Source organism: Lissotriton vulgaris, chromosome 1_1 (assembly GCF_964263255.1).
Source record: "Lissotriton vulgaris chromosome 1_1, aLisVul1.2, whole genome shotgun sequence".
Taxonomy (NCBI): Eukaryota; Metazoa; Chordata; class Amphibia; order Caudata; family Salamandridae; genus Lissotriton; species Lissotriton vulgaris.
In genome coordinates, this window is record NC_141685.1 from 1,364,257,493 (window position 1) to 1,364,279,391 (window position 21,899).

The 21,899-nt window shown below is 43.0% G+C and overlaps 1 protein-coding gene across 1 annotated transcript in view; it reads right to left on the reverse strand.

Moving 5' to 3' along the window:
* LOC147749185 (uncharacterized) overlaps positions 1-21,899 on the reverse strand; it is a 76,948-nt gene that overhangs the window by 46,807 nt on the left and 8,242 nt on the right. Inside the window, exons 2-3 of the mRNA XM_086929548.1 lie at positions 17,731-17,797; positions 3,893-4,020 (exon numbers count right to left, since the gene is read on the reverse strand). Coding sequence (XP_086785674.1) covers positions 3,893-4,020; positions 17,731-17,797 — 195 coding nt within the window. The remainder of the gene's footprint in view (positions 1-3,892; positions 4,021-17,730; positions 17,798-21,899) is intronic.

Genomic DNA, 21,899 nt, shown 5'->3' on the forward strand with positions numbered 1-21,899 from the left:
TGACTAGAATAGCGGGAGCTAACAACCTAAAAGTCCTAACCTGGAATGTCGCTGGTCATCAATCCAGGTTAGAAGATGTGGAGTGGCTCAGCCTAATAAACCAGCAGGATATTGTGATGTTTCAGGAGACCTGGGCCACACAAGAATTGCACCTTAATGGGTTCCAATGCCATAACACCCTAGCTGTTAAACCAAGATTGGATCGCCCTTCTGGCGGTCTATCAACTTGGATTAACATTTCTGCTTTAGGGTGTGTTAAGAACATACCAACTGACAATTTGCACTTCCAAGCTTTTTTATATAGACGGAAAGTTTCATTATTTTTGATTAATTTTTATAACAACGATTTTAACACTTCTCCTACTAGGAATTTTCTTGATGTATTCAATTTTATTACTAATTTAGAGTCTAGGCCAGATTTTCATAAGACTTGTGGTATTCTTCTGGGTGGAAATTTTAATGCTATGCTGACGAGTGTGGCCCCACACAACAGGCGAAATGGGCAAAGCACTTCTTGTCAAAGGGGAACTAAATTGTCCTCCTTTTTACATACCCATAACCTGCAAAATGTCATGGACACCGTTGTTAATTTCCTTCCTAATGCCCAGTTAGTGCCAACTTTTAGAGGCAGGGGGTGTTCCTCAACTATTGATTATTTCTTTGCCTCACCCCGTATAGCGGACTGTCTACTGGATGGTGCTGTTATCCCAATGAGCCAAGGGGATCACAACCCTATTAGGGTTGTCATGAGTATGGAATCACGGCCCATCTTTAATAAGGAGTGTGGTGCTAGGAATCTCTCACCCTCCATAGACAAACTTTGACTCAGATGGCAGGGGATTAACATTAGGGAAGTGTTTCCTGCCATAGTCAGAGATAATTTATATCTCTTCAATTCATGCTTATTAGACACAGCCCCCCATCCCAAGGCCGTCTGTGATTTTGTCAAGATTTGATCAGCCTCTAAAATGTTATTATCTGTACCTTGCAGGGATATTGCACAAGATCCCGGATGGTTTAATGACGAATGCTCCAAGGCAAACAGGGAAGTGCGAAGGGCACTGTCTTTTAAACCAATCTGTTCCATTAAAATAAGAGAAGCTAGATCCAGGTAAAAAGCTGCTGTTAGTAGAAGGAAAACAGAGATCTTAGAAGGTCGTGGGGCTGTTTTAGCCAGAGCCGCTGACCTAAAGAAGGGTAATACCTTTTGGTAGCTGTTATAGATTTACTCTCCTCTGGACAGCTCATGACCCCGATCAGTTGTACCATCACAGGTGAAGCATGGGTGAATCATTTTAATGCCATCTATGCCGCGCCCTGCCCGGAGCCGACCCCATTGTCTTTTTGCCATCCACCAAGGGTTGAAATAACTTTACCTGAAGTGGAGGATGCTATTAATCAGAGCATGGGGAGTAAGGCACCGGGCCCTGACGGCCTACCCATTGATATTATCAAAATAAACTTAGACGTCTGGGCTCCACTTCTTTTAAATGTGTTCAATAACCTTACTGTTGCTCCCCTTCCTCGTACTTGGTCAACAAGCATTATCGTCCCTATTTTTAAAAAGGGAGACTGTTCACAACCAAACTGCTATAGGCCCATCTCCCTTATCGATAATACGCTAAAAACACTTGGCAGGATCTTATACAATAAGATCCTGAGTTGGACCGAGGATAATGGTATCTTGGAACGCTGCCAATTAGGTTTCCGTAATAGGGTCGGAATCATTGAGCAGTGTCTCAATTTAAATTTAATTTTGATGAAATATAATATTGCACGCAGATCGCCAGTCTATCTCGCCTTCATGGACCTGTCCTCTGCGTTCAATTTTGTAAATAGATCAAAGCTCTGGACAGCTCTCTTGAACTACGGATTAGATGAGCACCTTGTGCACTTCCTGGCCTATCTGCACAAAGATTTGGAAGCCTGTGTTAGTTTGGTCAGAAAGGGCTGCGTTTTAGCTCCCCTCCTCTTTATTATTTATATTAATGGTCTGCATAAAACGCTCACCCCTCTTACTCACGACGTGCCGAAAATCTTGGGCAACTCCCTTCCCGTTCTGCTTTATGCAGATGATGCAGTGCTTATGGGCCGCACCCCGAATGCTTTACATAGATTTGTTGACTATATGGAATCCCTTGACTTAAAAACTAATTTCAAGAAATCTTTTATTATGTCTTGTGGCCCTAATAAACGACAGTTAGGTAGTATCTTGGTATGTGCAGACAAACTATGGTCCACTAATAGTTTTCCCTACTTAGGGGAGGTCTTTGCTGCGAGCAACTCCTGGACTGAGCATATTGCTCACTCCAGGAGTAGGTTCTCAAAGGCCATCAACTCAATCCTCAGCCTACCCCGTTCTAAACACACTGGTACCTTATCTGCCATTTTAAAAATGTATAAAGCCCAGTGTACCCCCGTTGCCACTTACGGCGTGGAGGTTTGGGGTGTGACCAAGTGTGGACCTATTCAATTGGAAGAGAACAGATTTCTCAGGGAGATGCTCTGTGTTCCTATCTCTACTACACAATATGTCTGTCACAAGGAGTTAAACTTCATTCGTGCTCGTCCTGCCCTGCTCTGGCTTTCTATTTGGAAGAACCCGGCGACTTCACTTTCCAGAGATAATATTACTGATTGTCGGAACTGTGATAAATGTATGAGTATCCCCTGGCTTTCTGGAGTGTATAATAGTTTTTGTAGCATCAACTATGGGAATGTTTTTATTAAGAACACTGCTGATAATCTCCCACATAAAAATGAAATAAGAATTGCTCTATACACACTGTATGATGAAGAAAGACTGGACAGGGAATCTCCTAAGATCACTGTTTCTACATATCTGGCTTTTGATTTTTTAACTTCGCCCATGCCCCACTATCTGACACTTCCAATGAGCCCCTGGGTGCGGGGTTTATTATTACGCTTGAGGGCAGGTTCAATCAAATTTGCACTTTGTTTTCCTCTTGGTCACCAGAAAGAACTTGATTCCTTGCTCTGTCCGTGCGACGGATCGAGTGGCCAATCTGCGTTGCATTTTTTATTCTTTTGTAAATTTTATATAAAATACATTAAATGGTTTTTAACTCCGTATTTTAAAATATTAAAGCCTATTAGCTTGGAAAATGCATATTCAATGATATTAACTATGGACAATGATGAACTCATACTTCGCACTGGCACTTTTTTGCGTATAGCTGTTCGAGCTAGACTGACTATGTTTGATCTGTGAACCTGTATGTATTTTGAAAATTTACGATGCTACTTTCTTTTTTTCTTTTTTAATTGTTTTGTGACTCTTATGTTCTTTTATGTATCTGTACTTTTATGGATACTTTATTATCCGAATAAAGTTTTATTGATTGATTGAACAGAGTTGAAATGCTGAAGCAAAGGTTACAATTCTGTATTCCCCAATGATTCCTCCAAGAAGTGCAATATATATGCATACTTAATCGATGCTTTAGATGCAAATATGTCATCCCAGGTACTTGCAACACAACACAGCATGGTAATACACTACAATACATCATTGCACCATGCTACAACACTACACCATAACACACACAAAGCTGCACTACTGTAAAGCAGGTCACTGCAAAACTGTACAAGACTATAATACACTGCAAACATGTGATATAACACTGCATTATCGCACTATAACTTATTTATACTGTACACTACAGCACGCACTGCTCTGCACTGCAACCCAATACAACCTAACATATTACAGCAATACTTTACACTACACAGTCCTTTACAGTACAGTAAAGCACACGTCACAATACAACACTACAATATACCCCAATGTTAGACAACCACATATGTAGCTAAACCTCACTGCCTCTCATTGCCTTAAATGCCATGTAAAGTAATGAAGACTGACAGATACCTTTTTTCGATGTTCCAGGATTTTACAGCAAGATAAAATGGTCTCATCTGGTTCGACAGAAGCAGACGTATCCAAAAAACCCATAAGGGTTTCTAGGTCCAAGCGCCGGATCGATTCCGTCAGTCGAACTGTAATGACAACCCCAAGAAATAGACACATGTACGAATATTGTCCAGACAGATGTTGTTCAACATTCTTTAGTCATTTAGAAAAGAGTATCATTCTTTCTTAACTCGCAGCACAATCTGCATGAATTTTTCAAGAAAGGACAGATGTCCATGATGCATTTGTTCTTGCGCAAATTATGTTGTATGTTATTTTCTTATGGATTTATCACATATGGAATTCAAGTGTTATGCTCTTGATATATGTGCTTATGAACTACTGGTAAAAATAACATTGGCAAAGCCAATAGATCTTAACCCCTAAATAGGTATGCCACCTTTCCAAAAAAAAAATGTCACCATTTTTTGTTGGTTTAAGAGCCTGTAAAGGCCCAAAATAGGACTTTAAACAAAATCGCATGTATTCATTTGTAAAATGGCTCTTCTGTCTTAGTTTAAGTGAATTATTTGTCATGGATGATTTACTCATGTCTAGAACACAGATAAGGGCTTAAAATTCCTGCATTAGGTGAGTTTGCTTATTTTTATTTCAACTGAGACATTAAAATGATGGTGGCTCTGCTAGGGAGCAAGTTAGGTGGCAACCCTAAACCTGAACCATATTGGATTTTCCAATTATTTTTAGGTGACTTCTGTGGATGCACATGCATTCCTGGTTGTCAGCTTTGAAAGGATATTTTATGCTTTAACCCCTCGCTGCTAGGCCTCCCCCCCCCTACGCTAAGCCTTTGGCTAATTGGGGTAGTTCGCGCTTAGGCCCCTGTAACGTTTTGACCACATACGGTATGCATGCCAAATCTGCCTCCTTTTTTTCCAACATCATGGGAATTCAAAAGGTGCCCCAGGTTTTTGGATTCCCTTTGAGGGGACCCAGAAATTAGAAAAAATACAGCAAAATGTTATGTTTTTGGGGAAAAATGGGCTACAGATGAAAGCGTCTGATTTTTTCCCTGCAAATGGTATAAAAAAAGGGGTTGTGATGCTGAAATCACCATCTTCCCAGCTTTCAGGGACAAGCAGACTTTTGTCAGAAAACCAAAATGTTTTACACAGTTTTTGTCATTTTTCTGGGACATAGCCTATTTTTGGTATTTTTTGTGCTTTCAACCACTTTCCAGTTAATGGTAGAAATGGGTATGAAAGCAATAATGGATCCTGGAAAGCTATACATTTTAGATAAGTGGACAAAATTCTGAATTCAGCAAGGTGTCATTTGTGTAGATCCTTCAAGGTTTCTTTGTAGAGACTAACCGTTGAATATAGGAAAGATTGAAAACTAGTGGGAAAAAAACAGCCATTTGTGTCAAAGTTTTAACCTGTAACTGAGCAGGGTCTTGCAATGTTTTTTTAGTATGTACCTAGCAATTCATTTGGGAAAATACATACATGGAAAAATCGGTATGAAAGACACCTATGTATTTCTGAAATTGCAACAAAATATAGAGGGGCAGATTTACAAGCCCCGTAAGCCACATTTGTGCTGCTGTTGCGTCACTTTTATGACGCAGCAGCAGCGCAAAGCCAGCACCATGCTGATGGGTATATACAACATGACACATCTAGGGAGATGCGTCACATTGTAAAGCCCTGCACCACATGAGGGCGCTCTGGCATGGGGGGGGCGCACTGGCGCAGGAACGCCTCAGTAACATTTACGGCCATGCTGCGTCAAAACCCTACGCCTGCTTGAAGCAGGCGTAAGGATTGATGCAGCATGTTAGGCATAGGGGCACCCAGAGCCTCGCTGGAGCTGAGTCGCTCTTGCGACGTGACTCCAGCAATGCACTGCCTTTCCGCCAGGGGATGCAACACGCATCTGACCATCTGGGGCACCACGGTGCAGTGGTGGTGCACGGATGGTTTGGCTTGTTGCAACTGTTCTGGCGCATCCCTACTGATTAGCAGAGATGTACCAGAAGTTGTAAATCTGCCCCAGAGTTTAGAAACAGTATATATTTGCGCATTTCCGAAATTGTTAGTACCCATACTAGCATGAGAATTATGGGCCATTTTTCAAAATGACTTCTTTTTTCACATTGTCTTTCATTTGGAAGGCAGAAATGCATCAAAAATCTATAGGTAATAACAGTTGCTCTACAATTCTGTGTTACTGTAAGTCTCCCGATAAAAATGGTACCTCACTTGTGTATGTAGGCCTAGTGCCCGTGACAGGAAATGGCTCAAAATGCAACATGGACACTTTCTTTTAACAGTGAAAACTGACCCTTTTTTGTAAGTTGCCATCGCTGTAGATTTTGAACCCTAGCTCTGCTGGCACATAGGGAAACCTAGCAAACCTACACATTTTTTTTAATTAGACTAAGGGGAATCCAGGACTTGACTGGCTCTCACCAGGTTCTATTACCCAGACCCCCTTTCAAACCTAAATATTTGTAAACAAACCCAAATGTTCCTCACATTTCTGTGGTGGAAAGTTCAGGAATGGGCGTAAATCCACAAAATTCCCCCCACTTCGAGTTCCCCAAAGTCTTCTGAGAAAAATGTGTAGGTAGGCCTCATGCCCGTGACAGGAAATGGCCCAAAATGCAATGTGGACTCACTACATTTTTACAGTGGAAACTGACCCTTTTTTTGCAAAGTGCCTAGCTGTAGCTTTTGAATCCTAGCTCTGCCGGAACCTATGGAAACTGAGCAAATCTATACTTTTTTTAAAGCAAGATACCTAGGGGAATCCAGGATGGGGTGACTTGACTGGCTCTCACCAGGTTCTATTACCCAGAATCCCTTGCAAACCTAAAGATTTGTAAAAATAACACATTTTCCTCACATTTCTGTGATGGAAAGTTCTGGAATATGCGTGGATACATGATATCCCCTCCACCCAGCATTCCTCAAAGTCTTCCAAGAAAAAGGTACCTCACTTGTGTGGGTAGGCCTAGTACCCACAACAGGAAATGGCCCAAAATGCAACGCGGACACACCACCTTTTTTGCAAAGTGCCTAACTGTAAGATTTTGAACCCAGCTCTGACGGCATCTAGGGAAACCTAGCAAACCTATACATTTTTTATAACTAGACACACAGGGAAATCTAGGATGGGGTGACTTGCTCATACCAGGTTCTGTTACCCAGAATCCCTTGCAAACCTAAAAATGTGTAAAAAAACACATGTTCCTCTTATTTCTGTGGTGGGAAGTTCTGGAATTTGCGTGGATCCACAAAAGTCTGCTCACCCCATATTCTCCAAAGCCTTCCGAGAAAAATGATACCTCACTTGTCTGGGTGGGCCTAGAGCCCACAACAGGAAACGGAAAAAAAACTCAATGAGGACACACCACATTTTCATAGTGAAAACTGACCCTTTTTTTGCAGCGTGCCTAGTTGTAGGTTTTGAACCCTAACTCTGCCTGCTACTAAGGAAATCTAGCAAACCTATATATTTTTGAAAATTAGACACCAAGGGAATCCAGGATGAGGGGACTTGACTGGCTCTCACCAGGTTATGTTACCCAAAATCCCTTGCAAACCTCAAAATGTGTAAAAAACACATTTCCCTCACATTTCTGAGGTGGAAATGTTCTGAAACCTGTGTGGATCCACAAAATTCCACCCACCCAGCATTCCCCAAAGTCTTCTGAGAAAAATGGTACCTCACTTGTGTGGGAAGGCATTGTGCCCGCAACCAGAAATGGCCCAAAACGCAACGTGGACACACCACATTTTACAGTGGAAACTAAAACTATTTTGCAAAGTGCCTAGCTGTAGACTTTGAACCCTAGCTCTGCCGGCACCCAGGGAAACCTAGCAAACCAATACATTTAAAACTAGGCACCCAGGGGTATCTAGGATGGGGTGACTTGTCTCGCTGTCTGGCTCTCACTAGGTTCTGTTACCCAGAAACCCTTGCAAACCTCAAAATGTGTTTTTAAAAAAACACATTTCCCTCACATTTCTGTGGTGGAAAGTTCTGAAATCTGCATGGATCCACAAAATTCCACCGACCGCGTTTCCTAAAGTCTTCCGAGAAAAATTGTACCTCACATTTGTGGGTAGGCCTAGTGCCCGTGACAGGAAACGGCCCAAAATGCAACGTGGACACACCACATTTTCACAGTGAAAACAGACCCTTTTTTTCAAAGTGCCTAGCTGTAAATTCTGAACCCTAACTCTGCCTGCACCTAGGGAATTCTAGCAATCCCATACATTTTTAAAAACTAGACACCCAGTGAAATCCAGGATGAGGTGACTTGACTGGCTCTCACCAGGTTCTGTTACCCAGAATCCCTTGCACACCTCAACATGTGTAAATAAAACTCATTTTCCTCACATTTCTGTGGTGCAAAGTACTTAAATCTGTGTGGATCCACAAAATTCCACCCACTCTGCCTTCCCAAATTCTTCAGAGAAAAATGGTACCTCACTTATGTGGTTAGGCATAGTGCCCACAACAGGAAACGGCCCAAAACGCAACGTGGATACACCACATTTTACAGTGGAAACAAACTATTTTACAAAGTGCCTAGCTGTAGATTTTGAACCCTAGCTCAGCCGGCACCTAGGGAAACCTAGCAAACCAATATATTTTTAAAAACTAGGCACCCAGGGGAATCCAGGATGGGGTGACTTGTCTGGCTCTCACTAGGTTCTGTTACCCAGAATCCCTTGCAAACCTCAACATTTGTCAAAAAAACTAATTTTCCTTACAATTCTGTGGTGATAGTTTTGAAATCTGTGTGGATCCACAATATTCCACCCACAATGCGTTCCCCAAGGTTTTTCTGAGAAAAATGGTACCTCATTTGTGTGGGTAGGCCTTGTTCCCGCAACAGGAAACGGTCCAAAATGCAACGTGGACACAACACATTATCACAGTGAAAACGGACCCTTTTTTTGCAGAGTGCCTAACCATAGAGTTTGAACCCTAGCTTTGCCTGCACCTAGCGAATCCTCTCAAACCTATACATTTTTTTAAACTAGACACCCAGGGGAATCCAGGATAGGGTCACTTGGTTGGCTCTCCCCAGGTTCTGTTACACAGAATTCCATGCAAACCTCAAAATAAAAAAAATAAAATAACACAATTTCCTCACATTTCTGTGGAGGAAAGTTCTGGAATCTGTGTGGATCCACAAAATTCCACCAAACCCTCATTCCCCAAAGTCTTCTGAGAAAGATGGTACCTCACTTGTGTGGGTGAATCAAGTACCCGCAACACGCAAGGTCTCAAAAGCTATTGAGGCGACTTCAAAATTAACTATCACAAAACCACCTAGTTTGGCAAGGGGGGGTCCCATGAGTTTTTGGCCCCGGGCTCGGCGGCCATCTAGGGAAAATACCAATCCCACACAATTCTAAAAACTAGAGACCCTGAGGATTCCAGCAAGATATTTCTTGCGTGTGTCCCCCAGGATTTCTCTACAGAGAATCCCCTACAAACCTCAAATTTAGATGAAAAAAACACTTTTTTCTCAAATTTCTGTGTGGGAAAGTTCTGGAAACTACATGGATCCACAAATTTCCTTCTATACAGCATTCCCCCAGGTCTCTCAATAAAAATGGTACCCTTACTCACATGGGTGGGTCAAGAACCCAAAACCTATTGAGGCGACATCAAAATTACCTATCACAAAACAACCTGGTTTTGTTTGGTGGGTCCCGTGAGTTTTTGGCCCCGGGCTCCGTGGACACCTAGGGAAACCTACAACACTCACATATTTCTGAAAACTAGACACATGGGGGAGTCCTCCAAGGTATGGCTTGCATGGGTTCCCCAACATTTCCCTACACAGAATCCCATGCAAACCTCAAATTTTGTTTCAAATATCTATTTTTCCTCACATTTCTGTGTGGAAAGTTGTAGGATCACAGGGTTGACACAAATTTCCTATCACCCAGCATTCCCACATGTCTCCCGATAAGAATGGAACCTTACTTTTGTGGGTAGGCATAGTGGCTGCAACAGGAAATGGCCCAAATCGTACTGTGGAAACTTCAAAGTTACCTATAACAAAAAAACGACCTGGTTTTGGAGGGGGACACCTGGGATTTTTGCCCCGGGCTTGCGGCTATCTAGGGAAACCTACCAAACCCATACATTTCTGAAAACTAGACACCTCGGGGAGTCTAATGAGCTATGGCTTGCATGGATCCCTCAAAGTTTCCCTACCCAAAAATCCCTGCAAACCTCAAACTTAGCTGAAAAAAACACATTTTCTACATATTTTTGTGAGGAAACATAGTGGTAGCACAAACGGCCTACCCCAGAGCGTTTTCAATAGTGTCTCAAGTAAAATGATACCTCACTTGTGTGGGTGTCCAAAGCAGAAGTGGCTAAAAACGTATTTTTAAAAAAATGTAGCACTTGGAATTCTTGGTGCTATACACTTTTTTCCTATGTCTTGGGCTCTTCCCAGTCAGAGGCCCTTGCCCCACCCAAACAAGTGAGGTATAATTTTACTCGGGAGACTGAGGGGAACGCTGTGGGCTAGGACATATGTGCCGGCACAGTGATTCCACCCAAAAATATGTGGAAAATTTGTTTTTTGCAGCTAAATTTGAGGTTTGCAGGGAATTCTAAGTAGGAAAAGGTTGGGGGACCCATGCAAGCCATACCTCGCTGGACTTTCCAGGGTTTCTAGTTTTCAGAAATGTGTGGTTTGGCATTTTTCCAAGATGGCCGCTGAGCCCAGGGCCAAAAGCCAAGATGACCCCCCCCCCCCCCTTGCAAAACCAGGTTTTTTTGTGATAGGTAATTTTGATGTCTCCTCAATATACTTTGGGCCCTTGCCTGTTGTGGGTACTTGCCCCACCTATGTGAGTGAGATATAATTTTTATCAGGAGACCGGGGGAGTGCTAGGTGGTAGGGAATTTGTTGATCCACGTAGATTCCAGAACTTTCCCACACAGACATTTTTAAAAAAAGTAATTTTTTCAGCTAAATTTGAAGTTTGCAGGGCATTGTGGGTAGGAAATCGTTAGGGGACCCACGCAAGCTATAACTTGCTGGACTCCTCCGGGTGTCTAGTTTTCAGAAATGTGTGGGTTTGGTAGTTTTCCAAGATGGCCATCGAGCCGGGGCCAAAAACCCAGGTGACTCATCTTGCGAAACCAGGTTGTTTTGTGAAAGGTCATTTTAATGTCGCCTTAGTACGTTTTGGGCCCTTGCCTGTCGCGGGTACTTGACCCACCCTAGCAAGTGAACTACCAATTTTATTGGGAGACCTGTGGGAACGCTGGGTGGTAGGAAATTTGTGGATCCACATAGATTCCAGAACTTACCCGCACAGAATTTTGAGAAAAAAAGGATTTTTTCATCAAAATTTGAGGATTGCAGGGGATTCTGGGTAGGAAAATGTTGGGAGACCCACGCAAGCCATACCTCCCTGGACTCCCCTGGGTTTCTAGTTTTCAGAAATGTGGGGTTCTGTAGGTTTCTCTAGATGGCTGCCAACTCGGGACCAAAAACTCAGCTGCCCCTATGTATCCGAAAATTACCTTGTTTTGCAAGGGGGTGTTCACATGAGTTTTTGGTCCCGGGCTTGTTGGCCATCTAAAGAAACCTACCAAACCCACACATTCCTAAAAACTAGACACCCGGCGGAGTCCATTGAGGTATGGATGCATGGATCCCCCTACATTTTCCAACGTAGAATGGCTCTCACCAGTTTCTCTTACCTAGAATCCCTTTCAAACCTCAAAATGTGTCAAAAAACCAAATTTTCTTCACATTTATGTGGTGGAAAGTTCTTAAATCTGTGTGAGAGCCAGACACGTCACCCCATCCTGGATTCCCCTGGGTGTCCAGTTTTTTAGAATGTATAGGTTTACTACCTTTCCCTAGGTGCCGGCAGAGCTAGGGTTCAAAATCTACAGCTAGGCACTTTTCAAAATAGTGTCAGTTTGCACTGTAAAATGTGGAGCATCCACGCTGCGTTTTGGGCCGTTTCCTGTTGTGGGCACTAGGCCTACGCACACAAGTGAGGTACCATTTTTCTCAAAAGACTTTAAGGAACGCAGGGTGGGTGGAATTTTGTGGATCCAAACAGATTCCAGAACTTTCCACCGCAGAAATGTGAAGAAAATGTGTTTCTTTTCACAAAGTTTGAGGTTTGCAAGGGATTCTGGGTAACATAAACTGGTGAGAGCCAGACAGGTCATCCTATCCTGGATTCCCCTTGGTGTCTAGTTTTCAAAAAGGTACAAGTTTGATAGTTTCCCCTATGTGCCAGCTGCGCTAGGGCCCAACATCCACAGGTAGGCACATTGCTAAAAAAAATAGTCTAGTTGGCTTTCTGCCACCCTGGGGGGAATCGGAGGGGGGGGGGGGGGAATTTGCCCTGAAATGTCCCCAAGGGGAGCAGAAAGACTCAGGCTAATTGTGGAGGGGTGGGGTCATTGGTATGCACATTCTGGGCAGCCTCTATCCATGCAGCCAGGGTAGTCGCTGGTGCCTAGTGGGCTTTCAGCCCAGCCGGGGCAGATAAGGGGCCACTGCCCCATCTGCCCCCGGGGGAGCACAAAGACTGGAATGTCGCTGGGGTGGTGGCGGTATTGTCATGCCCATTCTCAGTAGCCCCCCCCCCCCTACATGAATACAAAAAAAATCCCTGGTTTCTAGTGCGCTTTCTGCCCCATGGGGGGGGGGGCAGATTTGGGGCTACTGCCCCCATATGCTCCCCAGGGGGGCAGAAAGACTGGATTTTTTGTGGGCGAGGTGGGGGCATTGGCATGCCCGTTTGGGCAGCCCCCACCCATGATTCAAATTGGCAAAAAAATCCCTGGTGTATAGTGGGCTTTTTTCCCTTCTGGAGGGGCAGATTGGGGGCTACTGCCCCATCTACCCACCAGGGGTGCAGAAAGGCTGTAATTATAGCAGGGTGGGGCATTGACATGCCCATTTTGGGCAGCCCCACCCTAATTAAAAATTTCCCTCAAAAATCCCTGGTTTCTAGTGGGCTTTTTGCCCCCCTGGGGGCTGATTGGGGGCTATTGCCCCATTTGCCCCCCAGGGGGACAGAAAGGCTGTAAGTATGGCAGGGGGCATTGGCATGTCGGTTTAGGCAGTCTCCACCCTAATTAAAATTGTCCCAAATAAATTGCTGGTGTCTAGGGGGCTTTCTGCCCCCAGGGGGGCAGATTGGTGGCTACTGCCCCTATTTGCCCCCCAGGGGGTGCAGAAAGACTGTAATTGTGGCAGGTGATGGGGTCATTGGCTTGCCTATTTTGGGCAGCCCCACCCTAATTAAAATGACCCCCAAAAATCCCTAGTGTCTAGTGGGCTTTCTACCCCAAGGGGCAGATTGAGGACTACTGCCCCATCTGTCCCCCAGGAGGGGCAGAAAGTCTGTAGTTATGGCCGGTGTGAGGGCATTGGCATGCATGTTTTGGGCAACCCCCACACTCATTGAAATTGCCGCAATAAAAATCCCTGGTGTCCACTGGGCTTTCTGCCCCCCATGGGGGCAGAAAAACTGAATTTGGCCAATATATTTGCCCCTCCTGGGGCAATCCCCAAGTAGGGATCCACTGGGGAGATTCCCCCCTTTCCAATGATACCTCTTCCGTCTTTCTACGTGCTCAGGGGGCTGAGATAGACCCCTGAGCACATAGAAAGTAAAACTGAAATGAGCCTAAAGGCTCATTTCAGTTTCGGTTTCTGTGAAATGACGTCAGCGCAACGTGCGCTGATCACCATTTCATAGAAACGACGGGGGCCTCTGGAGCTGGGGAAGCTCTTCCCCAGCTCTCTAGGCTTTGGGGAAGAAAAAGAAATCCCTCTGGTGCCTGCACCTGAGGGATTTCCGGTGCTTTGTGCCAGGGCAGCCAGGAGCCAACCTGCGCACACGAGCACCATTGAGCATGACGGCTCCCGGCCGTCGTGCACACTGAAAGGGTTAAGAAAATCCATTCAAAAGATGATATCGGCAAATGAACACGCATCTATGTCAGCCATCTAAGAATGGATTTTCTTAAAGCTGATTAAAATACATTAGGAAATGTCTGTCCTATTTACGTGTGCACATGGAAGTTCTGTCAGACATATTGTAATGGTTCAAAATTTTTTTATGATTATCATCTGCCAATACAACATTGAGCTGAGCTAAGAGCCCGAAGTCTCTAGAGGATGAAGGACATGTTGAGAGGGTTGTTTTAAAAAAGAGAAGGTGACGGCAGAAGATGTAGCAGCAGGAGTAAATAAGAGAAAATAATACTTCATATTCACTGCAGTGCAAGATCTGATGCATGTAGTGAAAGGAATCCTGCCATACAATCAAAACAGAGTGAGAAGAAAAGGCTTGAATGAGAGACAAACACAATAAGAGGGAGGAAAACAAGACAAGAAAACCATCCAAACATGATCAAGGAACTGACAGAAGGACTACTCTATGTTTTGTATTGCTCAATTGGGCTTCATTAATAAACAGCTAATACGAAAGAGGCCCAAAAAAGCCACAAAACTAGGGAGTCAGCCAAACTCCCTTTTCTAGGTTATTCGGGCAGGTGGAACAACTCATTGAAGTTTTTGAGTGATGAACTAGTCAGTGGTGGCATATGGCATGTTATCATAATGATGCCATGGAGCCCTTAGTCTTGCATATGGTGGCTGGCAATTGGCCCTCTCTTCCAACTGGTTGGAAGGGTTTGACCAGTGCTCAATTTATCTTGGCAAGTCAACATGATGTGTAAAGGGTAATTTGGGGGTAGGGTTACTTGATGAAAGTGGGCTGATTATTCATCCTGATAAGAAAAGTTAAGTTAAATTTGTCAGAACTTAAGTAAGATAAGCAGTGAACGATGTAAAAGATTCTGTAAATAAGAACAGTGAGATAAAATAGAATTAGACAATATGCAGGTAGGTGTGGCTCCCTGAGGATCCTGTATACCCATGAGGACAAATGACCAGTATTTCATTAAGAAGGAAGCAACACGTAGGTCAGATGAGGGGGGGCAGTAGGACCTCTCTGAGTACTGAACACTAGATCATTGGACAACATGTAGCCACACCTCATGACAGAGGACCAGTAAGCAATGAACTAATGAGGAAAGGGCAACAATTAGAAACATAAGTGTGGGAAAGGGAGATAATTATATAGTAAAGTAAAAGTGGAATGATTTGTTCCCTTCAAATATATTTTGATGAAAAACTTGTGAACACTCAAATGAATGACTTAAAAACATCCTATCATAAATTTCATATATCAACTTTTTCTAAATTCAAAACCTAAATAAAGGGGTACAAAGCCAAATGTTTGCTATTTTGCATTGCAAGTTTAGGTTGTCTTATATTTATTTAAATGCCTCAGCTACAGCTGAGTTTCTCTGCATGTTAAAATATATTTAAAGCATTTGAATAGTGCACATTTTGTCTTTGTTGATTTTCGTTTTTATCAGCAATCACATATCATGTGTGTGCTCCATGTCATAGGCCTGTCTCACAAATTGCACTCTTGATGGACCAGGAGAGGTGACCAAAGCACTACCCTCATAGTGCTGGAAGGCCACTGCCTTGATCCAGAGTTAAGCTCTGTGGCGGCAACCTACTGGGTAGATGATGATAGGAGTGAACAGGTCATTTTTATCCAGTGTTACTGGAGTTAGGTCTGCAGGCTCACTCCCCATTTTAAAAGTTCCACTGCTGTGTGCCTAACTGACCCTCGTGCTACTTGCCTAAAGTGCTGCGTAGGAGTGGTGACTCTGCACTGGTTGTATGTGTGCTTGGAAATGGTACAGTACGGGGATAGAGCAGTGCTGTGAAGACCATGCATGGGGAGCGCATGTACTGGGTGTATGTTGGCAGTGTGAAATACATAATATGAGAGATGTAGTGCTGTGCAGTGCATGCACAGTGAAAACATGTGCTGGGTATTTGGGTGCTTGCGAAAAGCATAACACATGAAAGGTTAAGTGTTGTGCAGTATGCGTATGATGAATAAGTGCGCTGGCTGTGTGTGTTTTTAAGTAGAACATCATTGCACAACAAAGAAAGGCTACTGTAATGAACAGTGCCCAGAGGGAATGTGTTTGCTGAATGTATGTGTGCCTGTGAGGATACTATGCATGAATGTAGCAGTACTGCATAGAGTGTGCACTGTGTTCACACACTGTGTGTAGTGGGCCTGAAAAGGTACATTACATGGAGGACCCTGGGTTCCAATTTGGGAAGCCTCCGCCTACCTAATGAAGACATTACAATTATAGGAATGCCCCAGACAGCTTTGCTTAATGCTGCGTTCCTGTGAGCAGGTGGGGACACATTGGAGAAGGCAGAGAGAGACACCCGCCCCCCAGTCACTGTGAAATGGCGAATGGGGGATAACTCCAACCACTTTAGACGAAAGAGGGTGCTACAGGGATTTACCTGTTAAAAACTGGAGCCCTAACCTCAAGAGAATTATTATTGCTTGTCAATGCTGAAATACATTTTTGAATGCGTAGAGTTAAAAAGAAAATAATACTTTTTAATATAAAAACAAAACATTGATTTAATGACAATATTAGTTATGAGTCGTGCTAAACAACCTGTTTCACCACTTCCCCAATGATGGAGCCTTTGACTGATTATCTACAGCTATCACAGAGAGTCAAGTGCGGAAGGGGTACTAGGCCCAGTTTCTCAGGGTCCATAGTAGGTCGAAATATAGGAGATCAGGAGTAAATTACCTCAACCACTACGATTGAGCCCATGAGCTCATGCATACCCTGTGGCCCTCTGAAAGAAGTCCTGACACTGTTACTCTTAATTTCTATAATCAAACTCCTCAAATATTATCTCATGTTAAAGTCCCCGGCATACAAGACACCAGACCCCATGAACTGTCTAACCTATCCAATAAGGCCTTGATTGGAGTTCTTTGTATTGCACACCATTAGTATTTGTCACCGACATTTGGCAGCATGCATTCACAGGCCACAATACCCGTGATCATTTTAAGTGTTGTCTTTAGGATTTTTTGGGTCCTTGGCAAAACATGGTTTAAGGGCCCCTATACAGTCCAAACTCGAATGTTATTACCAATTTCCTGGAAATTCAAGGCTGCATGATTCCAAACAGCACTAAATTATATATTAACGGGGTCACATAATTAGTTGAAATATGTCTTGACCAGGGTGACAAAAGTCCTTAAAATGACACAGGGGTAAAAAGAGTCAGTTGTAGCAGTAAGTAAAGAGTGTAGATAGAGCAATAGAATAGTCAGAGATCAACAGGAGAGAAAGTTCACTTTCCAATAGAGTCTCTTGGAAGGGAGGGGAAACTGGGCAATTGCCCAATTTGCCCATCTTGCCTGATCATCCTGTGGTCACAAAAGCCCACCACCCACATACCATAACGCTCTATTGGATTTTCAGTGCTGCATTTGGTTATCGTTTGAGCATTATGTTGGGGTCGTGCCAGGATTAAGTACCTCCGACCACAATGACTGAAGGCCCAATACGCCCAGAACTGAATACCGAATGATCAATGATGCCACCACATCCACTATACATTCTAATACTGAGTGACTGCTGCCTCCATATCTGCATGAACTTTAATATTAAGTGATTGATTACCCTGCAATTCATGTACTATGAAATTACATAATAGCTACAAGGACAGCTTGTTCTCTGCTGAAAATGTACTTGTTCCATAACTACACTCATTTGTTTCAGTAAAACTATAAATAATGCGAGAAGGTACACAAAAGGAGAACACCCAGAGTACATTTATGTCTAGTACCATGAGACAATGAGGGGTTTTGTTTTTGACCACTTACCTCCTTCAGGCACTGCATATGGTTTGCAGCAGCAGATTACTGCCCTCCGACGGGGACGCATTTGCAACTAAACGAAGAGCAGACAGAATCATTAGGTCATTCTCTCTAAAACCAGATTTAATCATTGAGTCATTTTGTTATTCAGTGTTACACCCTGTGCCACTCAACCACCTTCTTGTTGAAATGTAGTAGCTAACTACTGAAGGGAACACCTACATACTCAACTATAATGGTCTCCATGCCACTGGTCTCACTACATTCTATGAGCTTTCTTGGTGTGATGCCCTATATCTCACTCCTGTCTTGAATGGGAAATAAATTGTTTAGTCCAGTGTAACTCTTTCACTTCACATTGAAGGCCTCTAGTAGGGTGAGCACTAAACATGATGTTTTTGCAATTTGGGGAAAAAGATCAATCTCCTGCACTTTTTTTGTAGAGACTAATTTGATTGTGAACAAATCTGTGAACATCCCAATATCAATCACTCTTTTCATCAAGGGGGACACTTTAAAGTAAGCACTATAATATACTCGCTACTTATTCTCCCTAACTTTTATTCTCCCATTGTGAGTGGGGAAGAAACCCTATATCCAGCTCCAATCATGTCTCAGTCACCAAACTAAAACAAAGTTCAAAGCTCACTACAAAAACTGTTCCCTTTCCCTGTGTTTATAATAATACTAAGTGCCTCATTATGATGTCGGTCGGAAAGCACGGCGACCAACTCGGTGTCGGAAACATTTCCGACCAAATCAGATTTTGGGAGTTTGACTGACTGATTACAATGTTTCCGAACTTTTCCCAGAAGTACTCCAATTGACTTCAATGAGAGTCTGTGTTTCGACTTACAACACAGGCTCCCATTGGAAAATGGGGTGGGTGCGGAAAATCATGCGCCCTGGGAAGCCTGTCACACTGTGCATGGTTGTAAAAAGGGGTCCCAGGGTTACCCCCACATGCCCCATTGGGAGTGCCCTGGGTGAAGGGGGCCTACTATAGGCCCCCAAGGGTGAATTCTAACAGCCGATCTGTGTCAGAACAAACGATTTGGACAGGCTGTCCGAATCTGACATCGTAATCCATTGGTCGCAAACGAGGTCCGTAGACCTGAACAAGTCGGCTCCGACCAATTTGGTTCCTCAGAAGACCATCGGAACAGAGTCGCAACCGAGTAGGACAGTCCAAACGGTGCACAATCATCGTAATCGGTCGGTCGGAAGGGTTTCAAAGTCGGTTGGAAAGACAGGTTCGGAATCAGATTCGGACAAACCCAATGCCGCTCAGAGCCTTTTCGTCTGACATCGTAATGAGGTCCTAAATTGTTTTCTACTCCTATTTTAAAACACATGCATGCCTCGTGTTTTTCCCTTGCTCTCTTGCATCTTCCTTTAGGATCTTTCTACTATATTTGCTGCTATTGTCTCAGGCCTTAACCTCTAAACTTTCACCCTAATTAGTAGTAAACATTTGTATATCTGAAACTCAATCCCTGGTAACGACAATGAAGCAAAATACCTCATTTAAATTTACAGGCAGGAAATAAGAACTCACATTTATGGACATCTTGACCAGAGTAAAATTCAAATGTCAGCTGTGGTTGATGGTGCACACCCAACTGGATGGTAGGCAAACAGCTAGAAAATTTTAAAAAAAAAAGTTAATGTGTGAAGTCAAGAACTTCAGTTGTCACAATAGTTTTCGAGTAAAGAATTCCATGAGTTGTGAGAGTCTGAGATCAATGACAGAGCCTGCGACATTAGGAAACATTAAACAATAAGAGTCATATATACCAAAAAATGCTGGAGCATGGTGTTATGCCAAATTTGGCAATGTCATGCTTCGACATTTTTCAAAGTCAGGGAGGTGCCATATTTACACAAATACAGTGCAGCCCAGAATTTTCTGTAGCTCTGGTCTAACAAAGGTGCCTGTGCTGCAGAGGTGATTGTGCACATGCAGGAGGGACAACTTCCCACAGATAAACAATCAATAATGGCGATTTGCTGAGTAGATAGAGAAATATGTGGAGAAAAATGTATAATTTCTCCTCGTATCACCAGTCTAAGACCAAGTATTACCTGGCCTTAGTTTTTGGTGCTGCCCCAGCCTTGTAAATCTGGGGCAGCCTCATAAAGCAATGAGTGTTGCGGTGGAACGCCCACAGCAACACCCATTGTATGTCCACTTGCCACAATGGACTGTGGAGGCAAAGGGTATATTTACAAGATGGCGTTAAGCCACGTTAAGCGGTTTAGCACCACCTTGTAAATATGTGAAATGCTGCAACGCCACCAAAGCGTCAAAAAAAGTGACACTCCAGTGGCGCTAAGGGCTTGTATAAAGAGCCCTTATATGTTTTTAAAACACTGTTGATTCCAGACAGGTCTGTGAACATACAACTTTATTTTTTAACATGAATAATTTCTGATGAAAGGAATTATTAGAGAAAGAAAATCACTTTTATAACCAGAGTCAGGTGAGGAGAAGGGAGAGTAGAGAGGAAAACAAAAAGTGATTCTTGTCTAAGCTGTTGTTTTCATGAAACCCCAAATACCCCAGTATGGCAATATCAATTCTCCCAAAACAATGGGAAAACATTCACACTGTTATGTTCTGTACTAAAGACTTTATTGCATCTCATCCCTAAAACATAACCAGAATTTGCTTCTATCAGAATCTGTGGGAATGCACATTTTCACCAAGTAACACCCACTTTCTATAAGTGACTACTAAAAAATTGCCTAGATTTGGGATGAAACAGGTTGACACTGTGGAACCTTTACAACTTTTTTTTATTTATTCATAGTGCTTTATGTTACATGGAATCAGCTCAATTGTGCTAATGAAAACAATGCCCTAAAGCAGCACCTGCCTTGTGACACAACTATTCTATGTGCTTTTGACATGTCATTGATGTGTATATTAAAGATGAAGATAAATTCAAAGATGTACATCTATTAGTGCTGTACTGCAGCATCATTGTTAAAACATGTTGTTGGTTGCATTTCAAGCTGTAAGTTTAAAGTATAAGTATAAAAGGCCATAGAGGGTAAGCACAGTTTCAGATGGCACGTAGACCATTCAAAAAGCATTTTAAATCACCTAATCAACTAATTTATAAGTGACCGGAGTAGTTATGCAGACAAATCAAAATGAGGAAGGGGAAGGTCTACTGGAGGGGTTATAGTGAGCATAAGGGGCATAGGGGAGCAATGCACTCCTCTTGTCAGCAGAATGTGTGGGTGAAATTGGTATTGTGTGAGTAGAGGACAGCCCTTGCCCCTGTGTATGTGTGTGTGTATACATATATATTGTTAGATCTGGCAGCCTTGTGGTGGTCTTCCCCCAACTTTTTTCTTTCTTCATCCACTCTTACTGACCTTGTTTTTGCTGGTATTAGGACTCTGTGCACCTTACTACTGCTAATCAGTGTCGAAGTGCTTGTTTTCTCTCCCATAAACATGGTAACATTGGTTCGTTCCCAACTTGCATATTTAATTTACTTATAAGTCCCTATAAACATGTTGGTAACTGTACCCAGGACCTGTAAATTAAAGACTATCAGTGGGCCTCCAGCACTGGTTGTGCCACCCACTGAAGTAGCCCTTTAACCATGTCCTTTTAGTGAAAACCCCTTAAATCCTTTTTTTTACTACAGCAGGGTCTATGTCGCCGATAGGAACATTGAGATTATCTAATTACATTTTATAAGTGCAATTTCTAATTGTGAAGAGGTAGACATTTTGTGTTTGGTGTCTCTGGAATCGCAATTTAAAATACAAACTTATGGTGAAGTCAGGTTTTAAGTTGCAATTCTGAAAATGCAACTTTTAGAAAGATAGCTTTTTCTTACTTTAGAAATTTGCTACTTGCTGTTTGTCTCTGATCACCGTCTGGGGTAGGTGACAGTTGGGGCTTGTGTATCCCCCCTAGACAGCCACCAACAATGGGACATTAAGTGTGACTTGATGGGCCAGCCAGGATTATGGTTCTTTTGCTCAGCGGCCTAACTGGATCCCTGTAGCCGGCGCATGTTCTATCGCTGTTGGCCTTAACTTTTGACTTTGTCCCATCCAGTGCTACCAGATATCCCAAATAGTGCTTTTAGGCACTAGTTTAACAAAAACCTTTAAAATTCAATGTCTCAAGTTCTACTTATTGGATGTTG